General features: G+C 41.5%; 1 protein-coding gene across 3 annotated transcripts in view; it reads left to right on the top strand.

The window, feature by feature from the left end:
• Nucleotides 1–16,131, top strand: part of LOC133542187 (pleckstrin homology domain-containing family G member 1) — a 180,404-nt gene extending 164,273 nt beyond the window's left edge. For all 3 annotated transcript variants that reach the window (XM_061886079.1, XM_061886080.1, XM_061886078.1), the window contains 6 exons: nt 73–168; nt 245–306; nt 7,587–7,769; nt 7,841–7,960; nt 8,032–9,829; nt 10,681–16,131. In XM_061886079.1, the coding sequence (XP_061742063.1) occupies nt 73–168; nt 245–306; nt 7,587–7,769; nt 7,841–7,960; nt 8,032–9,829; nt 10,681–11,618 (3,197 nt within the window). In that variant the 3' untranslated portion in view covers nt 11,619–16,131. The remainder of the gene's footprint in view (nt 1–72; nt 169–244; nt 307–7,586; nt 7,770–7,840; nt 7,961–8,031; nt 9,830–10,680) is intronic.
• The last annotated feature ends 4,134 nt before the right edge of the window (nt 16,132–20,265 follow it).

Genomic DNA, 20,265 nt, shown 5'->3' with positions numbered 1-20,265 from the left:
GTTACACCAATCTCAACCACGCGGGAACCATCATACAGTATGTTGTAACATATCCCCTCCGTCTTCCTCCAGACCATCCTGGATTTCATTTCAGCATCCCTGACGGTGACAAGAAGGATTCCCCACAGACAAAAGTGGGCCCCTCCCCTCGCAGAGGACGCAGGAAAGGTAAGAATTGTCTTTTCATCATTCTTTTTTTTTTTTTTTTAATAATAAACACAAAATGATTCATTTGTGCCCTCAGAACCTCTTTCAAAATTACTGAAGAATGCCAGGCAGAATGCTGCCAACACGGATGGAGAAAAGGTTAGACATAAAAAAGTGAACGTAAAATGTATATTGAAGTATGCTCCAAAATAATGCACCTAGTCAAGTTACCATCCTGTAGTTGCTGAGTATGTGGTCTACCACATTATTTTGCCTCGGGGCCCAAATTTGGAGAAAAAAATCTGTCCGGGGGGCCGGTATATCTATTTTTAGGAACACTAATACAAAGCTGCACAATGATGTCAGATTGAATGCTAAAAACGTTGTGACAGACCACCTTAAAAAGCCCAATGTAATTTCAAATCTTTTTACTGAATGAGAGACCAAGAATGTACATAAAAATAAAAAAATGTGGGATTTACAATATTAACTACAAACCCCGTTTCCATATGAGTTGGGAAATTGTGTTAGATGTAAATATAAACAGAATACAATGATTTGCAAATCATTTTCAACCCATATTCAGTTGAATATGCTACAAAGACAACATATTTGATGTGCAAACTGCAAATAATCATAAACTTTAGAATTTGATGCCAGCAACACGTGATAAAGAAGTTGGGAAAGGTGGCAATAAATACGGATAAAGTTGAGAAATGCTCATCAAACACTTATTTGGAAAATCCCATAGGTGTGCAGGCTAATCGGGAACAGGTGGGTGCCATGTTTGGGTATAAAAGCAGCTTCCATGAAATGCGAAGTAATTCACAAACAAGATGGGGTTAGGGTCATCAATTTGTAAGCAAATTGTCAAGCAGTTTGAGAACAACATTTCTCAATGACCAATTGGAAGGAATTTAGGGATTTTACCATCTACGGTCCGTAAAATCATCAAAAGGTTCAGAGAATCGAGAGAAATCACTGCAAGTACCACATGGGCTCAGGAACACTTCATAAAACCACTGTCAGTAACTACAGTTGGTCGCTACATTTGTAAGTGCAAGTTAAAACTCTACTATGCGAAGCGAAAGCCATTTATCAACAACACCCAGGAACGCCACCGGCTTCGCTGGGCCCGAGCTCATCTAAGATGGACTGGTGCAAAGTGGAAAAGTGTTCCGTGGTCGGACGAGTCCACATTTGAAATCATATTTGGAAACTGTGGACGTGGTGTCCTCCGGAACAAAGAGGAAAATAACCATCCGGATTGTTATAGGCGCAAAGTTCAAAAGCCAGCATCTGTGATGGTATGGGGGTGTATTAGTGCCCAAGGCATGGGTAACTTACACATCTGTGAAGGCACCATTAATGCTGAAAGGTACATACAGGTTTTGGAGCAACATATGTTGTCATCCAAGCAACGTTATCAGCAAAACAATGCCAAGCCATGTGTTACAACAGCGTGGCTTCGTAGTAAAAGAGTGCGGGTACTTTCCTGGCCTGCCTGTAGTCCAGACATGTCTCCCATCGAAAATGTGTGGCGCATTATGAAGCGTAAAATACAATAGCGGAGACCCCGGACTGTTGAACAAGTTAAGCTGTACATCAAGCAAGAATGGTAAAGAATTCCACTTTCAAAGCTTCAACAATTAGTTCCCTCAGTTCCTAAACGTTTGAGTGTTGTTAAAAGAAAAGGTGATGTAACACAGTGGTGAACATGCCCTTTCCCAACTACTATTTTTGCACTTGTTGCACCTATGAAATTCTAAGTTAATTATTATTTTCCCCAAAAAATATCAAAGTTTTCGATTTTGGACATCAAATATGTTGTCTTTGCAGTGCATTCAATTGAATATGGGTTGAAAAGGATTTGCAAATCATTGTATTCCGTTTATATTTACATCTAACACAATTTCCCAACTCATACGAAAAAGGGGTTTGTATGATCGATAAAACACTAAATATTGACAGCATATGAACATCACACCACTTCTCCATCGACATATCTTACAACTTAGCGAAACGCAAGAAAAATGCAACAAACACAGCAAAATATGAACGCGAAGGGTAAAAAATACTTACATACTATCTGATATATCTCATATATCACTAAGCTTTAGAACTTTGTTGTAAAAATCTCCTTCCGAGTTTGTCCATGACATTCACATTTCAGGCTGGCCTCTGTGGAAACAATCCCCACCCACACTGCTTGGTGCCTTGACTTAGATTACCATAGTAACTAATTGGATTACCATAGTAACTAATTGGATTACCATAGTAACTAATTTGATTACCATAGTAAGTAGTATATCATGCAAAAGCACAGATTCCAACCATTGAAATACTTTGTATTAGGGCTGCCAATCTTTGGTTGTCCCACGATTCGAATCAATATCGATTCTTGGGGTAGCGATTCGATTATATATCGATTTTTTTTTCGATGCAACATGATTCTCGATTCAAAAACGATATTTTTCCAATTCAAAACAATTCTGTATTCATTCAATACATAGGATTTCAGCAGGATCTACCCCAGTCTGCTGACATGCTAGCAGAGTACCGGTAGTAGATTTTTTTTAAAGCTTTTATAATTGTAAAGGACAATGTTTTATCAACTGATCGCAATAATGTACATTTGTTTTAACTATTAAACGAACCAAAACTATGACTCATTTTATCATTGTGAAAACCTTGGACACTGTGTGCTGTCAAGCTTGTAAAGTTAATGTACAAATGATTGTCACACACATACTAGATGTGGCGAAATTATCCTCTGCATTTGACCCATCACCCTTGATCAACCCCTGGGAGGTGAGGGGAGCAGTGGGCAGCAGCGGTGCCGCGCCCGGGAATCATTTATGGTGATTTTAACCCCCAATTTCAACCCTTAAAAAATCGATATATAATCGAATCGCTACCCCAAGAATCGATATTGATTCGAATCGTGGTTGTCCCACGATTCGAATCAATATCGATTCTTGGGGTGGCGATTCGATTATATATCGATTTTTTTCAATGCAACATGATTCTCGATTCAAAAACGATACTTTTCCAATTCAAAACAATTCTGTATTCATTCAATACATAGGATTTCAGCAGGATCTACCCCAGTCTGCTGAAATGCTAGCAGAGTACCGGTAGTAGATTTTTTTTTAAAGCTTTTATAATTGTAAAGGACAATGATTGCAATAATGTACATTTGTTTTAACTATTAAACGAACCAAAACTATGACTTATTTTATCATTGTGAAAACCTTGGACACTGTGTGTTGTCAAGCTTGTAAAGTTAAAGTACAAATGATTGTCACACACATACTAGATGTGGCGAAATTATCCTCTGCATTTGACCCATCACCCTTGATCACCCCCTGGGAGGTGAGGGGAGCAGTGGGCAGCAGCGGTGCCGCGCCCGGGAATCATTTATGGTGGTTTTAACCCCCAATTTCAACCCTTAATGCTGAGTGCCAAGCAGGGAGGTAATGGGTCCCATTTTTATAGTCTTTGGTATGACTCGGACACCGGGATTTGAACTCACGACCTACCGATATTTTATGGACAGAATTTCTAGGCGCAGTCAAGGCGTTGAGGGGTTCCGGTTTGGTAACCGCAGGATTAGGTCTCTGCTTTTATGCAGATGATGTGGTCCTGATGGCTTCATCTGACCGGGATCTTCAGCTCTCGCTGGATCGGTTCGCAGCCGAGTGTGAAGCGACCGGAATGAGAATCAGCACCTCCAAGTCCGAGTCCATGGTTCTCCCCCGGAAAAGGGTGGAATGCCATCTCCGGGTTGGGGAGGAGACCCTGCCCCAAGTGGAGGAGTTCAAGTACCAAGGAGTCTTGTTCACGAGTGAGGGAAGAGTGGATCGTGAGATCGACAGGCAGATCGGTGCGGCGTCTTCAGTAATGCGGACGTTGTACCGATCCGTTGTGGTGAAGAAGGAGCTGAGCCGGAAGGCAAAGCTCTCAATTTACCGGTCGATCTACGTTCCCATCCTCACCTATGGTCATGAGCTTTGGGTCATGACCGAAAGGATAAGATCACGGGTACAAGCGGCCGAAATGAGTTTCCTCCGCCGTGTGGCGGGGCTCTCCCTTAGAGATAGGGTGAGAAGCTCTGCCATCCGGGAGGAACTCAAAGTAAAGCCGCTGCTCCTTCACATCGAGAGGAGCCAGATGAGGTGGTTCGGGCATCTAGTCAGGATGCCACCCGAACGCCTCCCTAGGGAGGTGTTTAGGGCACGTCCAACCGGTAGCAGGCCACGGGGAAGACCCAGGACACGTTGGGAAGACTATGTCTCCTGGCTGGCCTGGGAACGCCTCGGGATCCCCCGGGAAGAGCTAGACGAAGTGGCTGGGGAGAGGGAAGTCTGGGTTTCCCTGCTTAGGCTGTTGCCCCCGCGACCCGACCTCGGATAAGCGGAATATGATGGATGGATGGATGGATGGACCTACCGATAACAATTTTTTAAAAATAAAAAAAATTAAAAAAAATAGATTTAAAAAAAAAATGAGAACCGATTCTGAATCGCACAACGTGAGAACCATGATTCGTTTTCGAATCGATTTTTTCCCACACCCCTACTTTGTATAGTTCAAGATTTACGGACATTAGAAAACATCACTGCACATCATAATGGCAGCTACAGTTTCCATCTTAAAGATCTAAAAAAATGATTTGGGAATGTCCGGCGGGCCAGATTGACGAGTTTAACGGGCCGCATTTGGCCCCGGGGCCTTAATTTTTGTACTACAGTGAAATTTTTTCGGCAAATTTTAATGACAGATTTGTGGCCCGAAAGACAAAAATATAAAGAGGATATCAATAAAAATGTGCACCGTAGTATAATGGTATTTAATAACTAAATTTAGTCTATACAATAAAATACATCAGTTAAGACTTCTCTTCAGAACTAACACTGCTTCTAAGACGCAGCGCTTTTAAAAGCATTAAGTTGTCTCGAGAGTCCTCTAGCGGTCAAACTGGGTAATTACAAGGACATGACCAATGCTTGAGCAACAAGATCCCAGTATCACATTTATTTTAGTGCCTAAAAAATCAGGAAGATCATTGCAGAAAAACAGATTATATATGGTTTTATTGTGTGTCTACGTGTTTTTGTACCTGCATAAGGAGCATGGATGCAATTTAGCTTTTGGGCTAATTCCAGCATATTTAAGTTGAAGCTGTTTTCTACTGCGTTGGTGACCCCTGCTTTAAGCACTTCCTGTTTAGCATTCCAACATGGCAGTTTTTAAAAAATGTTTGGAAAAGTAACCAATTGTTTCCACAAACCGCCGCATTGGTGAAATCCGCATACTGCCACAACACATTCATTTATTATTCAAATATTACATTTATAATTAAACCTGGTGTCAGTTATCAAAACGACACTATAGCTTTGTGTTATGGCTTTAGTGAACAAAGCCTGTCAGAACTTCTGTAGCCTTTGTTCCGTGTCCATATTCTTGTCCTTGTATTTCTTAGACGTTTCATAGTGCCTTCTTAGATTATATTCTTTCATTACAGCCACACTTTCTCCACACACAAGACTTTTACCTCCGTGAACATGTACTCTGCCTTCCACCTAGCTTGAAAACCCTGTTTTCACCGTCCACCTTCCGTTTAGCCATTATTAGGGAGTAGGGGGTGTTGAAAGTTGACATTTGCCCTGAATGCTGATGAATAATGAACTTTGCGCCTATAACAATCCGGATGGTTATTTTCCTCTTTGCTCCGGAGGACACCACGTCCACAGTTTCCAAATATAATTTGAAATGTGGACTCGTCCGACCACAGAACACTTTTCCACTTTGCATCAGTCCATCTTAGATGAGCTCGGGCCCAGCGAAGCCGGTGGCGTTCCTGGGTGTTGTTGATAAATGGCTTTCGCTTCGCATAGTAGAGTTTTAACTTGCACTTACAGATATAGCGACCAACTGTAGTTACTGACAGTGGTTTTATGAAGTGTTCCTGAGCCCATGTGGTGATATCCTTTACACACTGATGTCGGTTTTTGATGCAGTACCGCCTGAGGGAACAAAGGTCCGTAATATCATCGCTTGCGTGCAGTGATTTCTCCAGATTCTCTGAACCTTTTGATGATTTTACGGACCGTAGATGGTAAAATCCCTAAATTACTTGCAATAGCTCGTTGAGAAATGTTCTCAAACTGCTTGACAATTTGCTTACAAATTGGTGACCCTCGCTCCATCCTTGTTTGTGAATTACTTAGCATTTCATGGAAGCTGCTCTTATACCCAATAATGGCACCCACCTGTTCCCAATTAGCCTGCACACCTATGGGATGTTCCAAATAAGTGTTTGATGAGCATTCCTCAACTTCATCAGTATTTTTGCCACCTTTCCCAACTTCTTTGTCACGTGTTGCTGGCATCAAATTCTAAAGTTTATGATTATTTGCAGTTTGCACATCAAATATGTTTCTCTTTGTAGCATTTTCAACTGAATATGGGTTGAAAATGATTTGCAAATCATCGTATTCCGTTTATATTTACATCTAACACAATTTCCCAACTCATATGGAAACGGGATTTGTAATAAATATTGTAAATCCCACATGTTTTATTTTCATGTACATTCTTGGTCTCTCATTCAGTAAAAATATTTAAAATTACATTGTGTTTTTAAGGCGGTCTTTCACAACGTTTTTAGCATTCAATCTGACATTACTGTGCAGTTTTATATTAGTATATATATTGCAGTGAGTTTGCAGACTACCGTTGCATTGTGGGGAATGGAGTATTGGTGCGTGCAAAACAGCAGCAGGTGGCTGCGGCCTGCGGGCCGATTATAATACTAATCAAATATACTCTCGGGGGTCATAGATAATTAATTCGTGGGCCGGATCTGGCCCGTGGGCCTTGTCTTTGACACCTAGCTGTTAGACGGTTGCAATTATCATTAATCAACAAGCAGGGACTATGGAGAGGACGAGCTAAAAAGGAAGCAATATCACAGACTGCATTAGCAAAATAAGAGCGCAGAAATCCTTAAATTAAAACTTCTGCAGAACAAGGTCAAAGTAAAACACTTTCGGACAAAGTCACTGTAGTTCAATAAAATAATATGCAAGCAAAGAGCTTGTCTTCTGTATTTCCTTCATAGAGGGTTAAATTACAGTAATGGTGCCGTTCACGCAGGCATTACCATGACAGAAAAACATATTTTTAGCAATGTAGCTCGATTGGTAGAGTGGCCGTGCCAGCAACTTGAGGGTTCTAGGTTTGATCCCCGCTTCCGCCATTCTCGTCACTGCCGTTTTGTCCTTGGGCAAGACACTTTACCCACTTGCTCCCAGTGCCACCCACACTGGTATAAATATGTAACTTAGATATTGGGTTTCACCATGTAAAAGCGCTTTGAGTCACTAGAGAAAAGCGCTATATAAATATATAAGTATATTTTTGTTTCATTCCAGCGAACAAGTCTGGGCGCCACCCTGCTCTCTCCCGTGTCCCAGCTGGCTCTGGGTACAATCGGTCGCAGCCGCAGTCTCATCAACCAATCACAGGAGTCTTTGGACCCTGGTGACCACAGTGATCGAGAGGAAGGGGAGGAGCCACATCAGCAAGATGCAGATGATGAGGATGAGAGCGGCCTGGTCAGTTTTGAGATCAGAACATAACAGTATTCAGGCTACTTCTGGTCCTAAAGGTATGATTCTTCATTCAGGGAGGTGGGAAGAGGTTGCGAGTCCCAGGTAAAAGCAGTAGGAAGAAGCTGAACCCTCAAGCATCAGTAGACAGTATTGAACAGTGGAAAGCCTTTAACATGAGTCCTTCAGATCTACAGGTATGGAATTGTTCATCTGAAAACCTCAAATGTCCAACTTATATCTCATTAATGTCATTTTCATCTTTTAGAAAGCCAGAGAATCCCTTGTGAGGGATGGAAGTCACCACCCGCCACTTCGCAGAACCTCTAATGTGACAGAGGAACCTCCAGAGTCCTCAGTCCCATCAGTAGTAGTGACAGATAGTGAGCACTCTGTTAGAAACATTTGGGCAGACCACCGCGCTCGCAGAGCCATGTTCCCCACCAGACAGCGAACCATGCAGCCCGATGATGACGACGAGGATATCTACCAGATGTTTGTTCCAACAGAACCAGGCAGAGTAGAACCTGAGGCACCCACAGGGATATCAGACGAGGCGTTGTCTCCGAGGACGGCCCGGCCTTGTAGCTGGCATGTAGAGCAGCAACCTTGTGTCCAGATTGAACCTCCCTCGAATGGCAGCAGGGTTCTGCGAAGAGCAAGTAGTGTCGGCGAGACTGCAACAGAAGATCGACAGAATTCAGATGACAACCAGCCTGGTCACAACCTGGAAGTGATTCACACAGAGTCTTCCAGCAATGACATATCTGGGTCTTCGTCAGCCGAACAGCTAACAATGGATGACATTGAAAATGTTTATGACAACATCAACTATGAAGACCTTAAGAGAATGGGCCTTGTCAGAAGAGATTCAGATGGGTCACGGAAAGAACCTTCCCATTGCCAATTAACAATTGCACCTAATGTGCCAGAGGTACAAGACACCACAGAACCGATCCTCAAATTTGATAATTACAAAGATACCAATCAGTTCCCCACTCCAGAAGGGAAGCCAGTGCAGAGATCTGAGCTAAACATGGTTGAGGAGAACATCTATGACACCATATGCTTTCGGGATCCTCCATCACTAGAAACCATAGGAATCAACGCCGATCAGCAGAGAGACAGTCTGCTGCCTTCTGAACAAGACTTAAGTGGGATTATCCGAGCGTTCGTGTCAGAGCAGAGTCTCCACTTTGGAAATGATGAAAGATCCGGAACCCTCCATTCCGTCCAATCAGAGCCAGAGTACTCCTCGTCCTCTGCTTTCATCGCCTCCAAACATTCACAGAAAGGAAATCGAATGTCAGAACACGGTGATGAGCTCTGGAATGACTTGGAAAACTACATCAGGAACAATGAAAAGAAAGCCGAACGACTGCCTTCCGCATTCCCGGTCAATGCCAGTGAGTCACTAAAGAGGACACCCTCAGTCAAAACCAGTCATATGGCTGATCCCCAATTAGCCATGCATCCAACTAAGAGCCCCCCAGCACATCAGGCTAGACCACCCCCTGTGTGCTCATCACAATCTTTCACCATCCCAGTCATCAACCTCTCTGACTTTCAAGGTGACGGAACCACTGAAGGTGAACTTCAGAGTCCTGCTTCTAGTCCAAAGCCTCTTCCAGTCACACCAGAACCCTTACCCGGCACAGTGAAAAGCATTCGCAACAGACTGGCTCGCCTAAGTAGCGGCAGCTTCCGATTAGAGGATGATGACCTGGTCGAACTTCCTCCAAAAACCCCTCCTCGAAGAGAGAATTCTATCAAGGATCTCCATGGTTTGTTTCCAGGGCAGCTGGCAGTTCTGGACTCTCCACTGGCCTCCTCCTCTCTCCTGCTGGGTGAGTCAGTTGACTTCCCCCTGGAACTTATGGACAAATCCAAGAGTCGTGTCTTTCTGATGGCACGACAGTATAGCCAGAAGATAAAGAAAGCTAACCAACTGTTGCGTATGAGGAGTATGGATCCTGGGGACTCTTGTGGTCGACACAGACCTGACAGGAGGCAGAAAGACCTGGCGGCCATCTTAGAGGAGAAGAAACAAGGTGGAGCTGCTATAGGTAATGCAAAACATTTGTTTTTCAGATATTACATATCTTGTTACCATTAAAAGTGCAAGGCAAGAGAACCATATTGACCCTGATAAAAAAAATTAAAAAAAATACTGACGGGTCGTCCTAACTGGGTAGGGTGACCGGATCCAAATTACCAGATGTTTGACGTTTGTGTGGGACAATGTGGAAAACCAATGCATCCAGGTAGTCTAAAAAAAATAAAAATAAATTCTATTGTGTTTCTAAACTCATAACATTACTAGATTTTGCCATGCAGTGGATTCATTAGCACATAACAGACTGCAAATGAAAACTGGAAAAAAAAAATTGCATCTTATTAAAAACTACAACCAAAAACAAAAGGATGGGCCCTATCTATGTTTAGGAAAAAAATGTGAAGGGGCAGTGGCTTTACTTTGAGCTCCTCCCGGATGACAGAGCTTCTCACTCTATCTCTAAGGGAGAGCCATGCCACCCGGCAGAGGAAATTGATTTTGACCGCTTGCACCCGTGATTTTGTCCTTTCAGACATAAACCAAAACTCATGGACATAGGTAGGGATGGCAACCTAAATTGACCAGTAAATTAAGAGCTTTGCCTTCCGGTTCAGCTCCTTCTCAGGTACCAGTACCAAAGTATTGGTATCGAGACAATCCTAGTTTGCGGATATTGGGGCTTGTTAGGCAGGAAGCACCCGTGTAACAGTCTTTGTTTAGCTTGTCATACCTCTTTAAACCAAGTCGGACTGATTTATTCAGGATAGTTTGGCTTTGATGCGATTCCATTTCTACCTTTTAATTGTAATGTATTCTGGCCAAGTTGTAACATACATCTCATGTATTGTATTTCATCTTCAGGTGCAAGGATAGCTGAGTATTCCCAGCTCTATGACCAGGTAATGTTCAAAGACTCTTCCGCCACAGTGCACCATAGCCACCCCGGTCTTTCGTCCTCTCCATCCTTACCTGAGACCTCTGCGGAGGAAGAGTGGCTACACTCCACCTACAGCAATGGAGAGCTTTCCAGCTTCATGTCGTCTTCCGGCGACGTGCGCAATGCAAGAGCCTCTTCCGCGCCTGAGCGTAAACTTACCGCTTCCCGCTCCATCCCTTCTTTCATCACCCCGAGCTCACCGCCATCCCAGAGATGGAGCTCGTGCATATCAGCGCCCAACGAGAAAGACGAACATGTGTACAGTACCATCCAGAGACAGCCTTCCTCTCCGACAAGACACAGTCAGTCGGTCAGCTCGTTAAGTAGCTTGCAAGTGGAGAAAAACAACCAACCCGGACTAAAATGTAACGGGCCGGGTGTGGATTGTTCCCCCGAAAGACTCCTTGGTCCCTCTTTGGGCCATGCTGGTCGTCAAAGCAGTCTCCCAGAGAGATCTACCCAGGGAGAGTCCGATCTCACCTTGCATGATGGTCAACATGTGGTTGTCCTAAACCGAATGTCCGCTTTAAGCATCCTCACGGCCACCCAGAACTACTTTGCCAACTTCAAGGACAACGGCGACGACGACGACTACGTGGAGATCCGCTCCGAGGAAGAAATCGACCCGGAGAAGTGTGGCGCAACACAGCAAAGTCTCAGCTCTGTGGCTGGGCTTTCCCATCAAAACCGGGGTCCCGTCCATTCCCGGAGTTTGCCGTGTACGCCGGCGCATGCCGCCAGATCACTGGATTGTGAGCATTTGGAGAAGTATCTATGGAGTGAACCACAACAGAGCCAACCCAAAATCGTCCAGTCTCTAAGGGAAAAGCTTCACTGTCTGAGCTCTAGTAGCTTAGCTTAAGTCTACAAAAAATCCATTGCCACAGAAAGAGTCCCTGCTACTGCTACTTTATCCACAAACAAAAGGGAATAACCGCAAATGTAGTTCAAGTTCTTTGTAAACCAAGTTCTTGGATTTCAGAGTACAAATATTTTGTACACTGATTATGTAAATAACTCCTATTTTATGCTTCAAGGTAAACGACGTAGGATCTTATCAGTGAACAATAGCGCTTTGAATCCTACAAGCAAGCCGCCTTAGGACTTCCAGTCTGCTTATTAAGTATTTTTACAAACCTGCTACTGATAATTGGAAGTACAATCATATCAGTGTTCAACATCTTAAATAGACCCGTGGAACTTTTTTATTTTGAGTAGCATTTTAAGCACCTGTAAAAATAAATGTTAAACAAATTGCAAATAAATGTAACACAGCGCCATGCTAGCTAATACAGATCTAATAGGCTCAGCATACACATTTTAGTGATTGTGCGCCTTGACCGAGGCACAGTAGATTAAAAAAATAGTAGGCTGATATTTCTGACTAAATAAGAAATGTACCGTATTTTTCGGACCATAGGGCGCACCGGGTTAAAAGGCGCACTCCAGATGAGCGGGTCTAGTCAGGTCTTTTTTCATACAAAAGGCGTATCGGATTATAAGGCGCATTAAAGGGGTCATATTATTATGATTTTTTTCTGAATGTTAAACACTTCCTTGTGGTCTACATAACATGTAATGGTGGTTCTTTGGTCAAAATGTTGCATAAATTATGTTTAACAGATCATCTTCAAGTTGATTTCTGACGGTCTCTTCAGGATGTGCTGTTTTGTGCGCGGTCTTCTTTACGTGAATCACTTTCGACAGTGTTTTCTCCCGGTCATCTTTATTGTAACGGTGTAGCGTGCAAGGACGGGAGTGGAAGAAGTGTCAAAAGATGGAGCTAACTCTTTTAATGACATTCAAACTTTACTTCAATCAATAACAGAGCAGCAACTCCCGTGAAAAACCGTCCGACCCGAACTCTCTAATAACTAAAGTTCCTTGGGTGAATAATGTAAACTCACTACGCCTGTATGTTTTAGCGCTTTCATGGCGGGTTTACTGATAGGTATAAGTAAGAACTTTACACTACTTTGTATTAGAAATGGCAACAGCGGAAAATGAATGTCCCATAAGAAGGTAGAGAAAAAGAAGAAGTTTATCGACTACGGCAGATGCACGCAAATTTTCAGGACTTATGCAGATTCCAAATACAGATCAGCAGGTACCAAAAGGTATGAAAAGTAGGTTTTGCGTAATACTGCCAAACAAAACGTCAGGTAATATGTCTGCTACTAGGGGCCATTTTGCGGTCCTTATACACGCACCATAATGATACTCGTATGATTAATGCGCAGACAATCCATCAAGCTGTGCGGCTTCATAGCTTACCGAAGTCGTACTAAAAACATTTTTGGCAAATTTTTGAGTGCCGTGTGTAATGTTCTACATTCTCAATGGAACATTTAAAGTTTTGGTGTTGTTCACTTGAGTCATGTTGCAGTCGACACTTATCTCTTATGTCAATCAATCAATCAATCAATCAATGTTTACTTATATAGCCCTAAATCACTAGTGTCTCAAAGGGCTGCACAAACCTCTACGACATCCTCGGTAGGCCCACATAAGGGCAAGGAAAACTCACACCCAGTGGGACATCGGTGACAATAATGACCCAGTGGGACGTCGGTGACAATGATGACTATGAGAACCTTGGAGAGGAGGAAAGCAATGGATGTCGAGCGGGTCTAACATGATACTGTGAAAGTTCGATCCATAATGGATCCAACACAGCAGCGAGAGTCCCGTTCATAGCGGAGCCAGCAGGAAACCATCCCAAGCGGAGGCGGATCAGCAGCGCAAAGATGCCCCGGGCCGATACACAGGCAAGCAGTACATGGCCACCGGATCGGACCGGACCCCCTCCACAAGGGAGAGTGGGACATAGAAGAAAAAGAAAAGATTGATTGATTGATTGATCTCTTATGTGTGACTGCCATCTACTGGTCACACTTATCATTACACCATGTACCAAATAAAATAGCTTTGAGGTCGGTAAGCACAACCAAAATGATTCCGCAGATTAGGCGCAACGGGTTATAAGGCGCAGTTTCGATTTTTGAGAAAATTAAAAGGATTTTAAGTGCGCCTTTATAGTCCAAAAATACGGTAAGGCTTTGCATTTCTTTTAAACATAAAAAATCGAAATGTTTTATGTGATCAAATCTTCTGAGGGCATCCATAATGAATAGTGGTAGTCAATATTCTGTTCTGGGTCTACAAAAAAACTGATGTTAAAGTAGTTCTGCATGTGGTGAGTGGGTATGACATGTACAGCATGTATCACACCGCTAATCAACAGTTCCACACAGGTGTTGATTAATAGTCTCATTTCATACCATCAGCTCAAAGCATCTTATTTATTCAAAAGCATCTTTATGATGACTTTTATTGCTATTAATGCGAAGGCAGGTCCATTACAGCTTGTAAATGAAAGATTAATGTATTTATTTAAAGTTTATTCTGATTTGGGGGGGTGTTCGTTCGCCAAATCAAATGCTGTGAATTGGTAGTTGCACTGCTCCATACAAGTTCCAAATGTTAAAAGGTAATAAAGATTTGTTTTTAATGCACAACACCACGGTAAACTGTTCATATCAGGAAACGCATAAATATGAAGTATGTCGGGTTTTTTTTCTTGTATACTTTTGTCATCGGCTTCACAGGTGGGGACTGCGGGTCTTTTTGACTCCCCATGTTTTGCACATTTCTTCAAACATCTACAAAACCCAAAAACCAGTGAAGTTGTCACGTTGTGTAAATTGTAAATAAAAATAGAATACAATGATTGGCAAATCCTTTTCAACTTATATTCAATTGAATAGACTGCAGAGACACGATACTTAACGTTCGAACTGGAAAGCTGTTATTTTTTTTGCAAATATTAGCTCATTTGGAATTTGATGCCTGCAACGTGTTTCAAAAAAGCTGGCACAGGTGGCAAAAAACACTGAGAAAGTTATTGGAATGCTCTTCAAACACTTATTTGGAACATCCCTCAGGTGAACAGGCTAATTGGGAACAGGCGGGTGCCATGATTGGGTGTAAAAGAAGCTTCTGTGAAATGCTAGGTCGTTCACAAACAAGCATAAGGCGTGGGTCACCACTTTGTGAACAAATGTGTGAGCAAATTGTTTAAGAACAACAGTGGTTAGTGCGTCTGCCTCACAATACGAAGGTCCTGCAGTCCTGGGTTCAAATCCAGGCTCGGGATCTTTCTGTGTGGAGTTTGCATGTTCTCCCCGTGAATGCGTGGGTTCCCTCCGGGTACTCCGGCTTCCTCCCATTTCCAAAAAACATGCACCTGGGGATAGGTTGATTGGCAACACTAAATTGGCCCTAGTGTGTGAATGTGAGTGTGAATGTTGTCTGTCTATCTGTGTTGGCCCTGCGATGAGGTGGCGACTTGTCCAGGGTGTACCCCGCCTTCCGCCCGATTGTAGCTGAGATAGGCGCCAGCGCCCCCCGCGACCCCAAAAGGGAATAAGCGGTAGAAAATGGATGGATGGATGGGACAAGCAGCAGAAAATGGATGGATGATACTTTTTCGTCACTTATTGTTTGTCTTTGGTACACTAATGTGTATATTTTAGGCCATTGGTTCTTTGTTTTATTTTTGCAAAAATGTATACAGTATATCTATTTTTATATTGCTATTGGAGTTCTCAACCAGTTATTGCAAGGAATTTAGGGATTTCACCGTCTATGGTCCGTAATATCATCAAAAGGTTCAGAGAATCTGGAGAAATCATTCCACACAAGCGGCAAGGCTGAAAACCAACATCGATCCCTCAAGCGATACTGCATCAAAAAGCGGCATCAGTGTGTAAAGGATATCACCACATGGGCTAAGGAACACTTCAGATAGCCACTGTCAGTAATTACAGTTCGCCGCTACATCTGTATGTGCAAGTTATGCCTCTACTATGCAAAGCGAAAGCTATTTATCAACAACACCCAGAAACGCCGTTGACTTTGCGTGGCCCGAGCACATCTAAGATGGACTGATGCAAAGTGGAGAAGTGTTCTGTGGTCTGACAAGTCTACTTTTCAAATTGTATTTTGGAAACTGCGGACGTTTAAGTCAATGATTATTTGAAACAAATAAAATAAGTTTGTCAGTTCAAACATTAAGTATCTTATCTTTGCAGTCCATTCAATTTAATATAAGTTGACAATAATTAGCAAATCATTGTATTCTGTATTTATTTACTATTTACACAACGTGCTATCTTAAATGGTTTTGGGTGTTGTACTTTGTAAACACTTTGTAAAGATGTACATTTTAGGAAAGTTATTCTTGTATGCCATAGTATGCTTTATCATGCTTTTATATAACGCTTTTACGTTTAAGTTAAGTGTACTGTATTTTTTAACAGACTATTTGTGATTGCTCAACAACATATTGGCGGCAATAAATTAAGTACTCTGAACTGTCTTGAGTTTTTTTTTTCATGCCATCTTTAGTTTCCAGTGTTGGGAAAGTTACTTTTAAAAAGGAATTTCTTTCGTCTGCAGTTTTTGGGAAGCTGAAATGTTTTGTCATAAGCACCTGAAGTGTGACTTTTTTTCCGTTTATAATGCGACAAATTTGAAAAAAAAAAAAAAGACAATTTTGAGAAGCAGATATTTTTTTTATTATTTAAATTAGTGTAAAAAACACAAAACAATGTATGGATATTATGGTACTGTATATGATTTTTTTTAGACTGCAGTTCTTTTCCAATTTTTTTGCCCTGAGGTGTCAAAATGATTTTTACTGAGGGCCACATCTCAGTTCTGTTTGGCCCCAGAGGCCCCTTTCTACTACTATTTCACTATATTTGTCTGCATTTTATTAGTAGACTTTTAAAAAAGTTAAATGTAAAAAAAATATGGTAGATTGCAATAATTTCACCTCAAAATGTAGTGTATATTACTTTAAATGGAAAAAAGTACTGCACTTTTTATAGTTTAAAAAAAAGGCAGCTCAGTTGCCAGAATTTTACTGTAAAATTTACATTTGTTTTTTACAGTAAGTTTGAAAAAAGATGCAATTTTACAGTAAAATTTTGGCACCTGAGCTGCCAATTTGTTTTTTGTTTTTTATTGCAAATCAACAACTGTAGATTTTTTAGTATAATACCCTAAATGCCAAAATGGCACCACACTTTATTACAGTAAGAAAAAGTACTGTTTATTTTTTTTATTTAGAGAAAATTGCTGTGTGTGTTGTGTTGTGTGACATTATTGTTTAAGCAACGTTGAGTTATTGATATATTATTGCTTTGCACTATTTCGAGTGTTACTATATTGTGATATTTACCGTAACAGTATCCGACTGTTTAATACGTGTTTATTGAATCGGGGAAAATAATAAAACAGCTGTTTATTCATTTTGGGAGTGAACGAAGTTGTCAGAACGCTGGTTTATAATCTTTAAATAAAGTTTGACTGACCTATCGGACTGTTTTGTTGACATTCGCTTTAGCGCAGCTCCGTCTAAAGCAGGGGTCGGGAACCTTTTTGGCTGAGAGAGCCATGAAAGCCAAATATTTCACAATGTATTTCCGTAAGAGCCATATAACATTTTTCAACACTGAATACATTTAAATTTGTGCATTTTTCAGTAAAACCAACATTTTTATAGAATAATAAGTCTCTTATTCTTTCTAATAACATTGTTATTCTGAAGCTAACAAACAATAAATAAAATAATTTTTACCATTAATGCGACATCTTGAACAGGTGCGGTAGCAAACGGATGGTTGGATTAAAATGCATGAGAATGTTTTATAACAGAGCGGTCAGGCCGGCGGGCCACGCCCCCTCCATAGTTAGCTTCAGAATAACAATGTTATTACAAAGAATAATAGACCTATTATACTCTAGAAATGTTGGTCTTACTTAAAAATGCACGTGTTTAGTTGTGTTCAGTGTTAAAAAAAAATATTATTTGGCTCTTACGGAAATACATTTTAAAATATTTGGCTTTTTGGCTCTCTCAGCCAAAAAGGTTCCCGACCCCTGTTCTACGGGGGAAATTAAGTTGCCAGCTGCTTACCGTATTTGCAAGACCTCCATCCATCCATCCATCCATCCATTTTTACCGCTTTCTGTGGCTCAATATTGGTCCATATATAAGGCGCACCGGATTATAAGGCGCACTGTCGGCTTTTGAGAAAATGTGAGGTTTTTAGGTGCGCCTTATAGTGCGGAAAATACGGTACATCATTTATACACACATACACATTGGCCCCCCAGACACATTTTTTTCTCTCAATGTAGCCCCCCCCATTCAAAATATCAATCAATCAATCAATGTTTACTTATATAGCCCTAAATCACTAGTGTCTCAAAGGGCTGCACAAACCACTACGACATCCTCGGTAGGCCCACATAAAGGCAAGGAAAACTCACACCCAGTGGGACGTTGGTGACAATGATGACTATGAGAACCTTGGAGAGGAGGAAAGCAATGGATGTCGAGCGGGTCTAACATAATACTGTGAAAGTTCAATCCATAATGGATCCAACACAGCCGCGAGAGTCCAGACCAAAGCGGATCCAACACAGCAGCGAGAGTCCCGTTCACAGCGGAGCCAGCAGGAAACCATCCCAAGCGGAGGCGGATCAGCAACGCAGAAATGTCCCCAGCCGATACACAGGCAAGCAGTACATGGCCACCGGATCTGACTGGACCCCCTCCACAGGGAGAGTGGGACATAGGAGAAAAAGAAAAGAAACGGCAGATCAACTGGTCTAAAAAGGGAGTCTATTTAAAGGCTAGAGTATACAAATGAGTTTTAAGGTGAGACTTAAATGCTTCTACTGAGGTGGCATCTCGAACTGTTACCGGGAGGGCATTCCAGAGTACTGGAGCCCGAAATGAAAAAGCTCTATAGCCCGCAGACTTTTTTTGGGCTTTGGGAATCACTAATAATGCGCTTGCTTAAGGCCTCGCGACCTCAAGGAGGGCCCTAAGTGAAATTAAAAAAAAAATTGTATTTTTAATTTTTGCATGTATGAGTCTAATTGATGATTTCTGGACTGGAAGCTGTTTTTTTTTTGTTTTTTTTTTACATTGCCACAAGAAAAAATAGGATATTTACAGAATACAAAAGCACATTGATTCAGACAATAACACAACTAACTCACAATTTACAAAACCAGTGAAGTTGGCGCGTTGTGTAAATGGTAAATAAAAACAGAATACAATGTCATCCATGTGTGAATGTGTGTGTGAATGGGTGAATGTGGAAATACTGTCAAAGCGCTTTGGCCTCCTTAAAAAGGGGTAGAAAAGCGCCATACAAGTACAACCCATTTACCATTTGCAAATCCTTTTCAACTGATATTCGATCGAACAGACAGCAAAAGACAATATATTTGACGTTCAAACAGGTAAACTTTGTTATTTTTCACAAATATTAGCTTATTTGGAATTTCATTCCTGCAACATGTTTCAAAAAACTGGCACAAGTGGCAAAAACAGACAGGGAAAGTTGAGGAATGCTCATCAAACACTTATTTGGAACATCCCTCAAGTGAACAGGCTAATTGGGAACAGGTGAGTTCCATGATTTGGTATAAAAGCAGCTTTCATGATGTGCTCAGTCATTAACAAACAAGGATGGGGCGAGGGTCACCACTTTGTGAAAAAATGCGTGAGAAAATTGTCCTACAGTTAAAGAACAACTTTTCTCAACAAGCTATTGCAAGGAATTTAGGGATTTCACCATCTACGGTCCGTAATATCAACAAAAGGTTCATATAATCTGTAGAAATCACTGCAAGTAAGTTTTTTTGAGAAGCAGACATTTTTTTATTATTACGGATCGTCGATCCCTCAGGCAGTTCTGCATCAAAAAGCGACATCAGTGTGTAAAGGATATCACCACATTTGCTCAGGAACACATCAGAAAACCACTGTCACTAACTACAGGTGGTCGCTACATCTGTAAGTGCACGTTAAAACTCTACTATACAAAGCGAAAGCCATTTATCAACAACACCCAGAAATGCCCACGGCTTTGCTGGGCCAGAGGTAGGATTTGCAAAACGTTGTATTCTGATTTTATTTACAAGTTACACAACGTGCCAGCTTCACTGGTTTTGGGTTTTGTAGTTAAGTATAATAAAGAGCCGAAACAGAAACAAAATCAAACCATATTTAATGTTGTCTTGTCGATGGGTGGAACAAGTTCAGAGTACATCCAGTCCACAGTTCTGTAACTGCATACTTTAAAAGAGGGGTGGGGCTTAGTTATGAAAGACAGCCAATCAAATGCTTTCCCTCTTAAAAAGATGACAAAGTTTGTAGTCTCCTCCAAAAACAAAACCACAATGTGTGGCTTGAACTCCACATCGTAATATGTGTACAACTGGGAAAAAGGGAAGAGGACGCACTCCTATGATGCCATCAGCAGGCGAGTCATCCATATTGACATCACAACTGTAAGTCAAATCGATTACTCTCAACTGATAATCACATGTAAGGGAAACACTTATATTCGTGGTTATTGTACCAATATGTGTTTGAAATTATTTAAGCCTTTATTGTATCCGAAAAATGAAAGAGTTGTCCA

Source organism: Nerophis ophidion, linkage group LG24 (genome assembly GCF_033978795.1).
Source record: "Nerophis ophidion isolate RoL-2023_Sa linkage group LG24, RoL_Noph_v1.0, whole genome shotgun sequence".
NCBI classification, from domain to species: domain Eukaryota; kingdom Metazoa; phylum Chordata; class Actinopteri; order Syngnathiformes; family Syngnathidae; genus Nerophis; species Nerophis ophidion.
This window is presented reverse-complemented; position numbering and strand designations above follow the sequence as displayed.